The following is a 17,699-nucleotide window of genomic DNA, read 5'->3' on the forward strand; positions in this document are numbered from 1 at the left end:
GATGCAAAGTGGAAAAGTGTTCTGTGGTCTGACGAGTCCACGTTTCAAATTGTTTTTGGAAACCGTGGACGTCGTGTCCTCCGGAACAAAGAGGAGAAGAACCATCCGGATTGTTCTAGGTGTAAAGTGTAAAAGCCAGCATCTGTGATGGTATGGGGGTGTATTAGTGCCCAAGACATGGGTAACTTACACATCTGTGAAGGCGCCATTAATGCTGAAAGGTACATACAGGTTTTGGAGCAACATATGTTGCCATCCAAGCAACATTACCATGGACGCCCCTGCTTATTTCAGCGTGTTTCAACAGCGTGGCTTCGTAGTAAAAGAGTGCGGGTACTAGACCGGCCTGCCTGTAGTCCAGGCCTGTCTCCCATTGAAAATGTGTGGCACATAAAATACCACAACGGAGACCCCCGGACTGTTGAACAACTTAAGCTGTACATCAAGCAAGAATGGGAAAAAATTCCACCTGAGAAGCTTCAAAAATGTGTCTCCTCAGTTCCCAAACGTTTACTGAGTGTTGTTAAAAGGAAAGGCCATGTAACACAGTGGTAAAACTACTTTTTTGCAATGTGTTGCTGCCATTAAATTCTAAGTTAATGATTATTTGCACAAAGTTTCTCAGTTGAAACATTAAATATCTTGTCTTTGCAGTCTATTCAATTGAATATAAGTTGAAAAGGATTTGCAAATCATTGTATTCTGTTTTTATTTATCATTTACACAACAAAAAGAACATTTCTTCAAAACAAGTCTGGAAGCAAAGAAAGACGGCATGAGGAAACACGAGTGTTTTGAAAGTTTGAAAAAAACACAACAAAGATGAGCACACAGGAAGCAGGAAGTGCGATTTGCGATAGTTTACTTTACTGTGTGTGTGTGTGTGTGTGTGTGTGTGTGAATGTCAATGTGTGTGTGTGTGTGTGTGTGTGTGTGTGTGCAATTAACTCTGACCTCTACTAGACATTGAGGACTATGTCTCTGAAACTGCGTCGCAACTGGGATTTCAGCACCTTCAAAGCTGACCCAGCACGAATAGGTAAGTACAGCCCGGCCCGTGCTGCGTTCACTGACCGCAGGAAAAGAAAATCAACTAAAAAACATTTTTGAACAAATCAAGAAGCGTCGAATGCAATTGTGATGGAAATAGAAGAAAGAAAATGTTGCACAGTTTTTCTACTATAGAAAATAATGCAAGTTGCATTATTATTATAAGCACATTAAAAAAAATCAAATGGAAATACTCTAAATGGAAAAATTCATACTATATTTCGAGGACAAATATATAGTGTTCTTATGCAATAGCTTTAACTTCCCACACATTGAGGTGACAACAGGCAGACATGCAGACTGATCATAGATAAAACAAGTCCTGATACCGCCTGCAACATTTAAATTACATTATTATCGACAGCTTGTGTGCGGGGGATTATGGGACCAACAAAGTATGTAAAAAGATAGACATGTCCTATTTTTATTCTGCTTTTATTATGTTTAATTATTGTTAAAAAGTTGTTTATCGTTCAAAACCAGTGAAGTTGGCACGTTGTGTAAATGGTAAAAAAAAAAACAGAATACAATGATTTGCAAATCCTTTTCAAATAATATTCAATTTAATAGACTGCAAAGACAAGATATTTAATGTTCCCACTGAGAACAAATAATCATTAACTTAGAATTTAATGGCAGCAACACATTGCAAAAAAGTTGGCACAGATGCATTTTTACCACTCTTTTACATGGCCTTTCCTTTTAACAACACTCAGTAAATGTTTGGGAACTGAGGAGACACATTTTTGAAGCTTCTCAGGTGGAATTCTTTCCCATTCTTGCTTGATGTACAGCTTAAGTTGTTCAACAGTCCGGGGGTCTCCGTTGTGCTATTTTAGGCTTCATAATGCGCCACACATTTTCAATGGGAGACAGGTCTGGACTACAGGCAGGCCAGTCTAGTACCTGCACTCTTTTACTACGAAGCCACGCTGTTGTAACACGTGGCTTGGCATTGTCTTGCTGAAATAAGCAGGGGCGTCCATGGTAACGTTGCTTGGATGGCAACATATATGCTTATTTTATTTTTCGAAGTTTTTTTCAATATGTTACCCATCCATCCATCCATTTTCTACCGCTTATTCCCATTGGGGTCGCGGGGGGCGCTGGAGCCTATCTCAGCTACAATTGGGCGGAAGGCGGGGTACACCCTGGACAAGTCGCCACCTCATCGCAGGGCCAACACAGATAGACAGACAACATTCACACACTAGGGCCAATTTAGTGTTGCCAATCAACCTATCCCCAGGTGCATGTCTTTGGAGGTGGGAGGAAGCCGGAGTACCCGGAGGGAACCCACGTAGTCACGGGGAGAACATGCAAACTCCACACAGAAAGATCCCGAACCCGGGATTGAACCCAAGACTACTCAGGACCTTCGTATTGTGAGGCAGATGCACTAACCCCTTTTCCACCGTGAAGTTACCCATCCAGCAATATCCCTAAAAAAAGCTTCAAAGTGCCTGATTTTAACCATCGTTATATACACCCGTCCATTTTCCTGTGACGTCACATAGTGATGCCAACACAAACAAACATAGCGGAAAGAACAGCAAGCTATAGCGACATTAGCTCGGATTCAGACTCGGATTTCAGCGGCTTAAGCGATTCAACAGATTACGCATGTATTGAAACGGATGGTTGTAGTGTGGAGGCAGGTAGCGAAAACGAAATTGAAGAAGAAACTGAAGCTATTGAGCCATATCGGTTTGAACCGTATGCAAGCGAAACCGACGAAAACGACACGACAGCCAGCGACACGGGAGAAAGCGAGGACGAATTCGGCGATCGCCTTCTAACCAACGATTGGTATGTGTTTGTTTGGCATTAAAGGAAACTAACAACTATGAACTAGGTTTACAGCATATGAAATACATTTGGCAACAACATGCACTTTGAGAGTGCAGACAGCCCAATTTTCATTAATTAATATATTCTGTAGACATACCCTCATCCGCGCTCTTTTCCTGAAAGCTGATCTGTCCAGTTTTGGAGTTGATGTCAGCAGGCCAGGGAAGCTAGGGTCGATATTCTTCTCTTGATCATCTTCGGTGGCATAAGGGACGGTGTGAGCCAAGACATCCAGGGGGTTTAGCTCATACTTGCCAACCCTCCCGGATTTTCCGGTAGACTCCCGAAATTCAGCGCCTCTCCCGAAAACCTCCCGGGACAAATTTTCTCCCGAAAAACTCCCGAAATTCAGGCGGAGCTGGAGGCCACGCCCCCTCCAGCTCCATGCGGACCTGAGTGACGTGTTGACAACACACAACAACAGCAGTCAAGTTTTCGTCTACCGTAAAGCAGTCCGTCTGCCGTAAACAGCAATGTTGTGACACTTTTAAACAGGGCAATACTGCCATCTACTGTACATGCATATGTGACCCACCCATAATGTGTCACATTTTTGTGTTGATTTATTTATTGTATTTTGTGGTTTGAATTTGTTTTTGGAGCTGTCATTACACATTTATCAGTATTCACATTGGTCAGTAGGGGGCAGTAGGGCGTTTCTTCCCAATTGAATGCTATCACCTGCAGACCGGAAGTGTCTTGTCATTCTGATGAGCGCGACAGGTCTGTGAACAATTGAAACGTCCTGTGTGCTTTTTCCTCCTGTATAACAGGTTAGTTTTGGTGAATCAACTCACTGAATAATATCCATGTGATCTTTATAAGTTTAAGTACACATTCTGATGGTGGAGCCTAACTCTAAAGTGTTTGTGAGTTGTAGTTTGTATTTGTGAATGAATCCAGTGCACAGCTGCAGTAATCAATACAAAAAGGCGACGTGAGTGTGCAATGTTTATATAGGAACTTCTGATCCTAATTCAGACTCCCAAATTAGAGCTCCCGTTTTCTTATTGATTTTATAATGTATATTTGTTTAATGTGTGTGTTCTGAAATAGTGACAGAGAATAGAACAAGGATGGACAATTCAACCCTTAACTCAACAATGAGTAGATGAGTGTTATGTGTGTGTATATGTGTAAATAAATGAACACTGAAATTCAAGTATTTATTTTATTTATATATATATATATATATATATATATACATATATATATATATATATATATATATAGCTAGAATTCATTGAAAGTCAAGTATTTCTTATATATATATATATATATGTATATATATATATATATATATATATATATCTTAACCACGCCCCCAACCACGCTCCCCGCCCCACCCCCGACCACGCCCCCGCCCCCACCCCCCACCACCCACCTCCCGAAATCGGAGGTCTCAAGGTTGGCAAGTACGGTTTAGCTCGCTCGTCTGCGGGAACAAACTGCCGCCATTGCTTGCCGTGCTACCGAGGTCCTTTGTCCCTGAATAGCTCACACACTCCGGCAGATTCAATGGGGGTCTGGCGGCAGATTTCTTTGACTATATCGTTGGAAATGCATCTGCTTTGAGTGTCGCAGGATATCCACACATTCTTGCCATCTCTGTCGTAACATAGCTTTCGTCGGTAAAGTGTGAGGAACAAACGTCCAATTTCTCGCCACTTTCGCATCTTTGGGCCACTGGTGCAACTTGAATCCGTCCCTGTTCGTGTTGTTACACCCTCCGACAACACACCGACGAGGCATGATGTCTCCAAGGTACGGAAAACAGTCGAAAAAAACCGGAAAATAACAGAGCTGATTTGACGAATGGCGGATTGCTTCCCGATGTGACGTCATCACTCTGAGAGCGAATATTAGAAAGGCGTTTAATTCGCCAAAATTCACCCATTTAGAGTTCGGAAATCGGTTAAAAAAATATATGGTCTTTTTTCTGCAACATCAAGGTATATATTGACGCTTACATAGGTCTGGTGATAATGTTCCCCTTTAACAATGAACGTCCAATTAAAAGAAGAGACAAGGAATGTTGTACATGTTGACGGCATGAACCTGAGGGTTCCTGGTTCGATCCCCACCTTCTACCAACCTAGTCACGTCTGTTGTGTCCTTTAGCAAGACACTTCACCCTTTGCTCCTGATGGGTGCTGGTTATCGCCTTGCATGGCAGCTCCCGCCATCAGTGTGTGAATGCGTGTGTGAATGGGTAAATGTGGAAGTAGTGTCAAAGCGCTTTGAGTACCTTGAAGGTAGAAAAGAGCTATAACCCATTTACCATATATGACTTTGTGTGAGACCACAGACTATTCAAACGTGTAGGTGGAGGCCTTCAAAGTGCCGTTCTCACTTCCCGTTTACCCTAGCGAGGCCCTACTTTTTCTCTATACTGTAGTCGTCTTACCAAGTCACACTGAATAAAGAACAAGTGCATAAACCGGCCTTGGCTCAGATGTACCGTCCGTCCTATCATCACTGCACTTTGTTGTGTCCGCACCTGCACTCCGTGTCATCTCGAGACCTTTGTATGGTTCGCAGCTCTGTGCTGGCAGCCCCAACAGGAACTTGGTCAGCAGTTTCTATCCACCCTGAGGGTTAAAACCGAAGATCCTAAAAATATTGCATATTCAGGGTGAAAAGAGGAAGCAGTCGTTTAGCGAAGATGTTTCTGTGATGTTTTTTCCCTCCGATGCATCTTAGCCCGGTCCAAGAGCATACTACCTGCCGAGGGAACCCCAGGTCCTGGCTCACGCCGCGTCTCTAAATCCATGGAGAGACCTCTGAAGGCCGGCTGGCTCAAAAAACAACAAAGGTCTTTGGTGAAGAACTGGCAGCAGCGCTACTTTGTGCTGAGAGGCAGCACTCTGACTTACCACAAAGATGACCGAGAGACCACCGTCCTGGTGAGGAATCGACATTCAGTCCGGTTACTTTGAAGGATATATGGAATGCTACAAGATGGTGGTTTCAATATGTGTTTTACAGGGATTCATCCAGCTGCAGTTCTGTAAGATCAACGAACTGCCCGCAAACTCTGACGACAATGGGAAATACATCTTTGAAATCGTACCAGGTAATATTTATATACTGCAGCTACACTCTAGTATTTATACCCAAATTGTATGCAATCTAATATGAGGCAACTTTTTTATTTTGCACAAACAAAACAAGGGATGCGTAATTTACTACAGATAGATACATGGATGGTGGTTGTTTTAACTGTGACGTGCAGTCACTAGAGGCAGGTGAGGCCCTAAAAAGAAAAACAATTAATTACATTGTTATATGTATCCAGTGATTATACTATAAAGTTGTTTTCCATTTAACTTCACCAGTTTTAGATTATTTTTATTCAAAATCGCTGAATTTTCACATTTGCCGTTCAAATACTGAGAAGAGACGGTGCGGTGATCAGCAGCCAGTTGAGGCACGTCACTCAGGGCCTCAACATGGATTGCGGACTCGGCTAACTGCTGGCCTGCTGTGCAGTGAGACTGTATTGCTATATGAATTATATTATACATTTCCATAGTTTAGTTAGCTGAGGTATATAATGTACAGTGTATTTTGTCAACAACTGTATGTGTGTAACGTATTTCTTGTGCTGAGCGATCATAAAACGGCTGCAAAAGACGCACTGGCTGAGGCTCCAGTAACCCCGCCTCCTGCACCCCCACCGTAGAATTGTTATATCAACTAAAGCCCACACTTAAACTTTCCACATGCAAGATTGAATCTATTTAAAAAAGTTATTTCATAAGAAGCCAAAAAGTGCAAAAACAATCATGTTCGTGTTGGAGGAGTTGTGAATGACTGCAGGGCCACAACATTAGGTACACCTGCAGACTGCAGGTGTACCTAATTCACAACTCCTCCAACACGAACATTATTGTTTTTGCATTTTTTGGCTTCTTATTAAATAACTTTTGTAACCTATTTTCATGGGCTTTCCTCTTTGTGATGTTAAGTTCCTGTTATGCGCTGTTATACAGTATATGCCTTGAGCTCTTATTTTGAAGGCGCTAAGAGCGGAAGTGATGACATGGGGTGGAGCGGAAGTTTTTGAAAGAAGGTAAATAAAGTGGTCCTCGTGTAAACTGGAGCCTCCGTGTTTGTTATTTTGTAGTTTCATACAGTATAGGCGACATTTATAAACCCTCGGTTACACTTTTTTAAATAGATTCAATCTTGCACGTGGAAAGTTTAAGTGAGGGCTTTAGTTGCGGCGCATGGACTTAATTTCTAAGTAAAGGTAAGACCATAATAACGTTTTTTTTATTAAATGTGCTTTTTTGGGTGCTACAGTTTGTATGTGTAAAGTTAAAGTTAAGTTAAAGTACCAATGATTGTCACACACACACTAGGTGTAATGAAATTTGTCCTCTGCATTTGACCCATCCCTTTGTTCACCCCCTGGGAGGTGAGGGCAGCAGTGGGCAGCAGCGGCGCTGCGCCCGGGAATAATTTTTGGTGATTTAACCCCCAATTCCAAGCCTTGATGCTGAGTGCCAAGCAGGGAAGAATGCTGGTATGAGCTTTTAAACATAACCCGTTAACTGCTGCCAATCAAATGGTGAATAAGATACTCTTTAGGGTTCATATGTTTGTAAATCTGACTGTGATGAAGTCAGTGCCTCACCAGCCATCAACCTCACCGCACGTCACTGTATTTTAGCTGTTGGACGTGCATACAATTGTTTTAAGTAAGCATTTTCTCTAGTAGGAACATCTTTCTCCTCTTTTGTTGAGAAGAATTATTGCACTTTTGTGCCTACTGTGCATACTTTTAGTGGTTTGCAAATGCACCACATCAGTGAATTACAGTATTTTAGATTCAGTAAATCAAGGGTTTGGACTTTTCTTCACACTGCAAAAAGTCAGTGTTCAAAAACAAGGGAAAAAAATACAAAAATGGGGGGTATTTTACTTGAACTAAGCAACATTATCTGCCAATAGAACAAAAACATGTGGCTTGTCAAGACTTTCCAAAACAAGTAAAATGAGCTAACTTCAATGAACCCCAAAATACCTGAAAATAAGTATATTCTCACTAATAACAAGTGCACTTTTTTTGGTAGAAAAAAAAAATTAAGAGACCTTTTTGCTCAATATGTTGAAAAATATTCTTAAATGAAGTAAATGCTAGTGCCATTATTTTGACATAATGATATGCGCTCGGCATTACATTTCTTGAAACCAGCAAACTTATACTAAAAACTAATTTATTGTTCTTAATGGAAAGGCAACAAGGCAACCGCTTGTTACTCTTGGGGTCTCCTAGCCGCTCAGGCAAATCATATGGTCTAAAAATGCATTTTTCCATGGATAACATGACATCATCACGCCAAGTGCGTGCTCTTTCAGTCAATTAGTGCGCCGCCCGGCCAAAAATGTTTTAATTGTCATTTTGAAGAATTTATCTGAATGTGCATGAACTATTTCTGTTCAAAATTGTTTGAAATGTTAAATGTTTAAATATTAACTGTCAGTTTACTGTACTGTGCCAATTGTACTACTATATGATTACGTGTTTTCTATTGTTTCATTGAAAATAAAACAGCAAAGTCCATTTAAAGTTAAAGTTAAAGTTAAAGTACCAATGATTGTCACACACACACACTAGGTGTGGCGAGATTATTCTCTGCATTTGACCCATCACCCTTGATCACCCCCTGGGAGGTGAGGGGAGCAGTGGGCAGCAGCGGTGGCCGCGCCCGGGAATCATTTTGGTGATTTAACCCCCAATTCCAACCCTTGATGCTGAGTGCCAAGCAGGGAGGTAATGGGTCCCATTTTTATAGTCTTTGGTATGACTCGGCCGGGGTTTGAACTCACAACCTACCGATCTCAGGGCGGACACTCTAACCACTAGGCCACTGAGTAGGTATTTGGCTGTCATCTGTTTTAATTATGAGACACAATTGTGTCAAAGTCATGATTTTTTTTTTTTTTCATGCTTGAAATAAGAAATGATTACTTCAAAAAAGTAGTTTTATACTTGTGAGTGTTGATGACACAGCTTTGCAACACTTGATATTCTAGTTTCAAGCATGTTTTACTCAATATAGGTCATCAAATCTCAGCAACAAGCTGTAATATCTTACTGAGATCATTTAGGACCAAAACACTTAAAAGAAGTAAAACACTCTAACATAAAATCTGCTTAGTGAGAAGAATGATCTTATCAGACAGAAAATAAGCAAATATCACCCTTATTTGAGATATTTCATCTTACTTAGTTTGCAGTTTTTGCAGTGTAGAGATTGAACAATTTTGGTCCCAGTATTGACCTCTGGGGAACGCCACAAGATATATGTAGTGTGTAGACATATGTTCGCCTAGCTCAGGGGTCTGCAACCTAGTGCCTTGGAGCTTTTTCAAAAATGTATGATGATAGAAAAAGATGGGGGGGAAAATATATTTTTCTTTTATTAGGGTTTTTGTAGGTAGACAACATGACACAAACCTCCCTAATTGTTAGAAATGATTCTCTGATGAGAGGATTTGGCAAGTGCTGCCATTTTGTCCTACTAATTTTGGCGGTCCTTGAATTCACCGTAGTTTGTTTACATGCACAACTTTCTTCAAAGATGCCACAGACAGACATGTTTTATGCCACTACTTCTTTGTCTCATTTTGTCCACCAAACTTTTTATGCTGTGCGTGAATGCACAAAGATGAACTTTGTTGATGTTAACGACTTGTTGGAGTGCTAATCAGGCATATTTGGTCAGTGCATGACCGCAAGCTAATCGATGCTAACATGCTATTTAGGCGAGCTGTATGTACATATTGCATCATTATGCCTCATTTGCAGGTATATTTGAGCTCATTTACTTATGTCCTCTGTGTATTTAATTCATATTTGCATGTCTCATGACACATTATCTGTATGTAATATTGGCTGCATTTCTGATATTTGTTTATGTGCCATGTTGTTCCAGACCACAGCAAACGTAACACAGCTTGCAAAGATTGTAATAAACCCAATGACGTTTTCTTTAACTTGGACACACACATCTATACATTTGGTCATTAAACGCCAGTAATTTCCAGGAGTTATCTCACCTTCTGAGAAGCCTCTGTTTTACCAATGTTTTCCAATGTTGTAAAAATGGGTCTAATAAATATTACATTTCAACATTTCTGTCAACGAAGATTTGCGTCAGCCTGCGACACATCGTCATTTTGATTTATTTTATTATATATATATGTATATATAAATAAAATAAATACTTGAATTTCAGTGTTCATTTATTTACACATACACACACATAACATTCATCTACTCATTGTTGAGTTAAGGGTTGAATTGTCCATCCTTGTTCTATTTTCTGTCACTATTAGCCTACTTGATAGTAGGCTAATATAGCTAATATAGATACTTAGATCATGTGTTGCCTTCATTATAACACTTATATAAGGCTTTTAATTATTTGCAGCTCCAGACAGATTTTTTTTGGTATTTTTGGTCCAATATGGCTCTTTCAATGTTTTGGGTTGCCGACCCCTGGTCTAACTCCACGTGTTGCTTCCTATTTAAGTTAGATCACTTCTTAACAAGTGCAAGACCAACCCTTTGATGCCATACCGATCTAATTTATTTCATGTGCCAAATGCTTTTGTTGGATCCATGAACTCCGCAGCTGCACACTGTTTACCTTCTAGTGCAGTGGTCATCTCTTACGTTATTCCGATTAATGCCACTGATGTCAAAATGTTAGCTCTGTGTCTATATTGGTTGTCCGCCAGCTACAATGCATGAAGAATGCAACTTACTATAACGCTGAATTAGTGGGAGCCCTGGTGTTTTCCCACGATATAAACAGCGTGCCTGCCCAAACACGTTACAACTGTAGAATGATGGAGGGCGAGTTCTTGGTTTCTTATGTGGGTTTATTGTTAGACAGTTTCATTAACGTCCTCCCAGCGCGGCAACAACACACAACAACAGCAGTCCTGTTTTTGTCTACCGTAAAGCAGTTCGTCTGCCGTAAACAGCAATGTTGTGATACTCTTAAACAGGACAATACTGCCATCTATAACATCAATAACATCATACTTGCCAACCCTCCCGAATTTTCCGGGAGACTCCCGAAATTCAGCGCCTCTCCCAAAAAACTTCCGGGACAAATATTCTCCCGAAAATCTCCCGACTTTCAGCCGGAGCTGGAAGCCACGCCCCCTCCAGCTCCATGCGGACCTGAGTGAGGACAGTCTTTTTTCATGACGGGAGGACAACAGGGTGACAAGAACTAAATCATCCAGACTAGAGATAAATTGTATTACTATGTTTATTTTACCTAAAAAAAAATATATTTATTAATTTAAAAAAAACAAAACTAAAAACATTTTTACTATATTTTGCTAAAAACATCAAAATTAATTGTATTTTTATTTGTATTTTTTCGGGACTCCTTATTACATCCAGCCATAGAATTATACATTAAAATAAACATATTTCAAATAATTGGTTTTGAATTATCGTAATAATTCATTTAAAATGACCATATTTAATTATTAAAATAATTGCTTGTTTATCAACAATTTTAGCATTTTATTCATTACATTTTGAAACTCTCAGAAGCCAAGTTATGTTATATTCCTTAAGATTTATTTATGCAAGTTTGAAGTATCAATTATCTAAACACAGTTTTGTTTGCATATTTTCAGGATGTAGATATCTCTCTCTCTCTCTCTCTCTCTCTCTCTATATATATATATATATATACATATATATATATATATACATATATATATATATATACATATATATATATATATATATATATATATATATATATATATATATATATATATATATATATATATATATATACATATGAAATACTTGACTTGGTGACTAGCTGTCAATATACTCCTCCCCTCTTAACCACGCCCCCAACCACGCCCCGCCCCACCCCCGACCACGCCCCCAACCCCCACCTCCCGAAATCGGAGGTCTCAAGGTTGGCAAGTATGATAACATATACGGCTTTTAGAGAGTGCAGTGTACAACTGCGCACACAACAAGGAGACGAAGCAGAAGAACGAGGAAGATACAGCCATGGCGACGCCGACGACGAGTAAGATGAAGAAATACGCTTTGTTGCACCTTTTCTGCCTGAGTCCGGCGATTAGTTGCAAATCTTGCTTTATTGATTGCTCGCACACAGCCAATCCAACACAAAACAAACTAGTCCACGCCCGCACTCACGCTACCGCTCCCTCTCTTCTCTCACCCACACACTCACTGACGTCACTCACCTCACATGCTCACCTATTAAAGGGCCACACACACACACACATACGCTACTCTCATAACAGCTTGTAAGTTCCAAGCCGCAGCTGCGATTGGACCTGGATAGCCTCCGGGAAGAAGTAGTGGACTACCAAGTGCTTGGCAGTGAAGATCTTCCTCAGGAAGCAAAGATTGACCGGTTTTGGGCCATGCTAGGGAGAGATGGAAGATTCCAGACTCTAATGCATTTGATGAAAGCACTTTTGTGCGTGCCACACAGCAATGCATCATCAGAGAGGGTGTTCAGCATGGTTAGAAAAATAGTGACAGAGAATAGAACAAGGATGGACAATTCAACCCTTAACTCAACAATGAGTAGATGAGTGTTATGTGTGTGTATATGTGTAAATAAATGAACATTGAAATTCAAGTATTTCTTTTATTTATATATACATATATATATATATAATAAAATAAATATATCTATATATATAGCTAGAATTCACTGAAAGTCAAGTATTTCTTATATATACATATATATATATATATATATATATATATATATATATATATATATATATATATATATATATATATATATATCATACTTGCCAACCCTCCCGAATTTTCCGGGAGACTCCTGAAATTCAGCGCCTCTCCTGAAAACCTCCCGGGACAAATATTCTCTCGAAAATCTCCCGATTTTCAGCCGGAGCTGGAGGCCACGCCCCCTCCAGCTCCATGCGGACCTGAGTGAGAACAGCCTTTTTTCACAACGGGAGGACAACAGGGTGACAAGAACTAAATCATCCAGACTAGAGATAAATTGTATTATTATGTTTATCTTACCTAAAAATAAATATATTTATTAATGAAAAAAATAAATAAATAAATACATGTTTACTATATTTTGCTAAAAACATCAAAATTAATTGTATTTTTATTTGTATTTTTTCTGACTCCTTATTACATCCAGCCATATAATTTAAATAAACATATTTGAAATAATTAATTTTAAATGATCATAATAATTCATTTAAAATGACCATATTTAATTATTAAAATAATTGCTTGTTAATCAACAACTTTAGCATTTTATTCATTACATTTTGAAGCTCTCAGAAGCCAAGTTATGTTATATTCCTTAAGATTTATTTATGCAAGTTTGAAGTATCAATTATCTAAACAGAGTTTTGTTTGCATATTTTCAGGATGTATATATATATATATATATATATATATATATATATATATATATATATATATATATATATATATGAAATATGTATGAAATACTTGACTTGGTGAATTCTAGCTGTCAATATACTCCCCCCTCGTAACCACGCCCCCAACCACGCCCCCATCCCCGACCACGCCCCCCACCTCCCGAAATCGGAGGTCTCAAGGTTGGCAAGTATGATATATATATATATATATATATATATATATATATATATATATAATAAATGATAAATGGGTTGTACTTGTATAGCGCTTTTCTACCTTCAAGGTACTCAAAGCGCTTTGACACTACTTCCACATTTACCCATTCACACACACATTCACACACTGATGGAGGGAGCTGCCATGCAAGGCGCTAACCAGCACCCATCAGGAGCAAGAGTGAAGTGTCTTGCTCAGGACACAACGGACATGACGAGGTTGGTACTAGGTGGGGATTGAACCAGGGACCCTCGGGTCGCGCACGGCCATTCTTCCACTGCGCCACATATATATATATATATATATATATATATATATATATATATATATATATATATATATATATATATATATATATATATATATATATATATATATATATATATATATATATATATATATATATATATATATATATATATATATATATATATATATATATATATATATATGAAATACGTGACTTGGTGAATTCTAGCTGTAAATATACTCCTCCCCTCTTAACCACGCCCCTAATCACGTCCCGCCACGTCCCGCCCCGACCACGCCCACGCCCACCCCCTCCCCCCACCTCCCGAAATCGGAGGTCTCAAGGTTGGCAAGTATGGTTGTGTGATGGATGTGCTGTTAATACCCACACATGATTCTTTATGTCTGGCAGGTACAAATGGAGAAAAAGAGCGATGCCATTATGTGTTCATGGCCAACTCTCAGACCGACATGGTGGAGTGGGTCCGCACGCTGCGCAAAGTCGTCGGCGTTCCGAGTGGAGGTTCCCTTTCAAATGTTACTTCAAAAACATTTTTAGACTTATTCCATCCAAACTCCAAGAAGGAATGTGCATAGATATGCAAATGCAGTAAAAAAACAAAACAAAACAAAGCAGGACAGTTTTTCTGCCTTTACATGTACAAACCTCAAAAGTTGTCCCGTTGTGTAAATGGTAAATAAAAACAATGATTTGCAAATCCTTTTCAACTTATATTCAATTGAATAGACTGCAAAGACAAGATATTTCATGTTCCAACTGAGAAACATCTTTTTTTTTTTGCAAATAATCATTAAAATAGAATTTAAAGGCAGCAACACATTGCAAAAAAGTTGTCACAGTGGCATGTTCACCACTGTGTTACATGGCCTTTCCTTTTAACAACACTCAGTAAACGTTTGGGAACTGAGGAGACACATTTTTGAAGCTTCTCAGGTGGAATTCTTTCCCATTCTTGCTTGATGTACAGCTTAAGTTGTTCAACAGTCTGTGGTATTTTAGGCTTCATAATTTCAATGGGAGACAGGTCTGGACTACAGGCAGGCCAGTCTAGTACCCGCACTCTTTTACTATGAAGCCACGCTGTTGTAACACATGGCTTGGCATTATCTTGCTGAAATAAGCAGGGGCGTCCATGCTTGGATGGCAACATATGTTGCTCCAAAACCTGTATGTACCTTTCAGCATTAATGGTGCCTTCACAGATGTGTAAGTTACCCATGTCTTGGGCACTAATACACCCCCATACCATCACAGATGCTGGCTTTTCAACTTTGCGCCTATAACAATCCGGATGGTTATTTTCCTCTTTTGGTCCGGAGGACACGACGTCCACAGTTTCTAAAAACAATTTGAAACGTGGACTCGTCAGACCACAGAACACTTTCCCACTTTGCATCAGTCCATGTTAGATGAGCTCAGGCCCAGCAAAGCCAGCAGCGTTTCTGGGTGTTGTTGATAAATGGCTTTCGCTTTGCATAGTACAGTTTTAACTTGCACTTACAGATGTAGCGACCAACTGTAGTTACTGACACTGGGTTTCTGAAGTGTTCCTGAGCCCATGTGATGATATCCTTTACACACTGATGTCGGTTTTTGATGCAGTACCGCCTGAGGGATCCGAGGTCACGGGCTTAGCCGCTTACGTGCAGTGATTTCTCCAGATTCTCTGAACCCTTTGATGATATTACGGACCGTAGATGGTGCAATCCCTAAATTCCTTGCAATAGCTGGTTGAGAAATGTTGTTCTTAAACTGTTCAACAATTTGCTCACGCATTTGTTGACATTTGTTTTATTTACCATTTACACAACGTGCCAACTTCACTGCAGTTTGATTTTTTTTTTTTTAATTAACCAAACAAACCAAAGGCGGGGTGTTTGAAAACCAATGTACCACTGTACTGTGTACGTAACTGCTAGTGAAAGATGACATCATAATAAACACACATTACATCATGACTTTTCCTGCTCTTTATTTGGTTAAGTGTCTCTCTTTTTGTGTCCCAGGAGTGTTCGGTAAAAGCCTCACAGACACCGTGACGTACGAGAAGCGTTTTGGTTGCCACATGGTGCCGATCCTAGTCCAGAAGTGTGTAGAGTACATCAGAGAACACGGTCTGAATGAGGAAGGCATCTTCCGCCTGCCTGGGCAAGACAACTCTGTCAAACAGTTCAGAGATGCCTTCGATGCGGGAGAGAGGCCGTCTTTCCCCAGGTGATGCACACGCCTCTTTACCTACGGAACTTTTTGAGTAAACCCTAACCCTAACCCTAACCCCAGACTGAGACCAGGAAAAAAAAAACCTCAATAGCCATAGCACACACAAACACGTTACAAAGAATACACAAGACTTGCAACAGAGTCAATTAGAAAAATCCCTCCTTTTTGGGACCACCCTCATTTAGATAGATTCCACCACCAGGGAGCAAATGAGACATTCTCTATTAGATGCAATGTTATTGGGACCATGATTTATGTCATCACTTGTTCACACCTTGATGTCTCAAGAAGGGTACAAATACAAGAACACACACACACACACGCACACACGCACACACACACTCACACACACACAGACAAACACACATTCTTGTATTTGTTACCTTCTTGAGACCCCGGAAAAATGCCTCCCTCTTTAGGACCAGCCTTTCTAGATATATAAATATTTGTATTTACAACATTAATAATATATACATACTATGCAAATATAAAAAAGGTAAGCTTTTAGTTTTTTTGTTTGAATTGTTTTTTAATCTTCATTATTTACTTCAAGTTATTACAGCATGTCTCTATATAATTGTTTTTATTTTTATTCATTTGGGCCAAAGGGGGCACATTTCAATTTCTTACACACATTTGTTATAACATATATTGGCCAGAGGGGGAGCCCTTCAAATTTTTACACACACTTGTTATTTCATATGTTGACCAGAGGGTGAGCCCTTTTAAAACCGACACACAGTTTTCAGCACAGTCCCACTCAAGAGCAGATAAACATTATAGGGGGACAAAACAGGAGCGCCAGCCAATTTCAGGCGCTCCTTAAAAAGGTATAAAACAGGTAAACATTGATGGGGGTAAAAAAAAAAATTCAGTCTAAAGCTGGACTCCAGACTGAGACCAGGAAAAAAAAACCTCAATAGCCATAGCACACACAAACAAGTTACAAAGAATACACAAGACTTGCAACAGAGTCAATTTGAAAAATCCCTCCTTTTTGGGACCACCCTCATTTAGATAGATTCCACCACCAGGGAGCAAATGAGACATTCTCTCTTAGATGCAATGGTTTTCTGTATTGGGACCATTATTTATGTCATCACTTGTTCACACCTTGATGTCTCAAGAAGGGTACAAGTACAAGAACACACACACACACACACACACACACACACACACACACACACACACACACACACACACACACACACACACACACACACACACACACACACACATTCTTGTATTTGTTACCTTCTTGAGACCTGAAAAATGCCTACTTCTTTAGCACCACCCTTTCTAGATATATAAAGATGTGTATTTACAACATTAATAATATATACATACTATGCAAATATAAAAAAGCTTGTTGTGAAAAATTAGTTGAATTTCACAAGGTCACACTTTCCCGAGAAAAACTTAGAATTTTGGCGGTATTATAATAAAAGTCGTATTTTTACTCAACGGAAGTCAACATCTTACAAGAAAAACTGAACATTTGTGCAATATTATGATAAAAGTTGGAATTTTACTCAATAACAGTCGCAATTTTACAAGAAAAGCTTAAAATGTTGGCAATTTTATTAAAAAAAGACTTGTGATTTTACTCGACAAAAGTCA

The 17,699-nt window shown here is 39.4% G+C and overlaps 1 protein-coding gene across 1 annotated transcript in view; it reads left to right on the forward strand.

Moving 5' to 3' along the window:
- The first annotated feature begins 870 nt into the window (after positions 1 to 870).
- The window catches only part of LOC133623032 (rho GTPase-activating protein 25-like), a 32,512-nt gene continuing 15,683 nt past the window's right edge, over positions 871 to 17,699 (forward strand). Inside the window, exons 1-5 of the mRNA XM_061985945.2 lie at positions 871 to 1,039; positions 5,605 to 5,807; positions 5,890 to 5,977; positions 14,250 to 14,360; positions 15,866 to 16,073. Of these exons, the coding sequence (XP_061841929.2) occupies positions 976 to 1,039; positions 5,605 to 5,807; positions 5,890 to 5,977; positions 14,250 to 14,360; positions 15,866 to 16,073 (674 nt within the window). The 5' untranslated portion in view covers positions 871 to 975. The remainder of the gene's footprint in view (positions 1,040 to 5,604; positions 5,808 to 5,889; positions 5,978 to 14,249; positions 14,361 to 15,865; positions 16,074 to 17,699) is intronic.

The sequence above is a fragment of the Nerophis lumbriciformis genome, linkage group LG12 (genome assembly GCF_033978685.3).
Source record: "Nerophis lumbriciformis linkage group LG12, RoL_Nlum_v2.1, whole genome shotgun sequence".
In the NCBI taxonomy this organism is placed as follows: Eukaryota; Metazoa; Chordata; class Actinopteri; order Syngnathiformes; family Syngnathidae; genus Nerophis; species Nerophis lumbriciformis.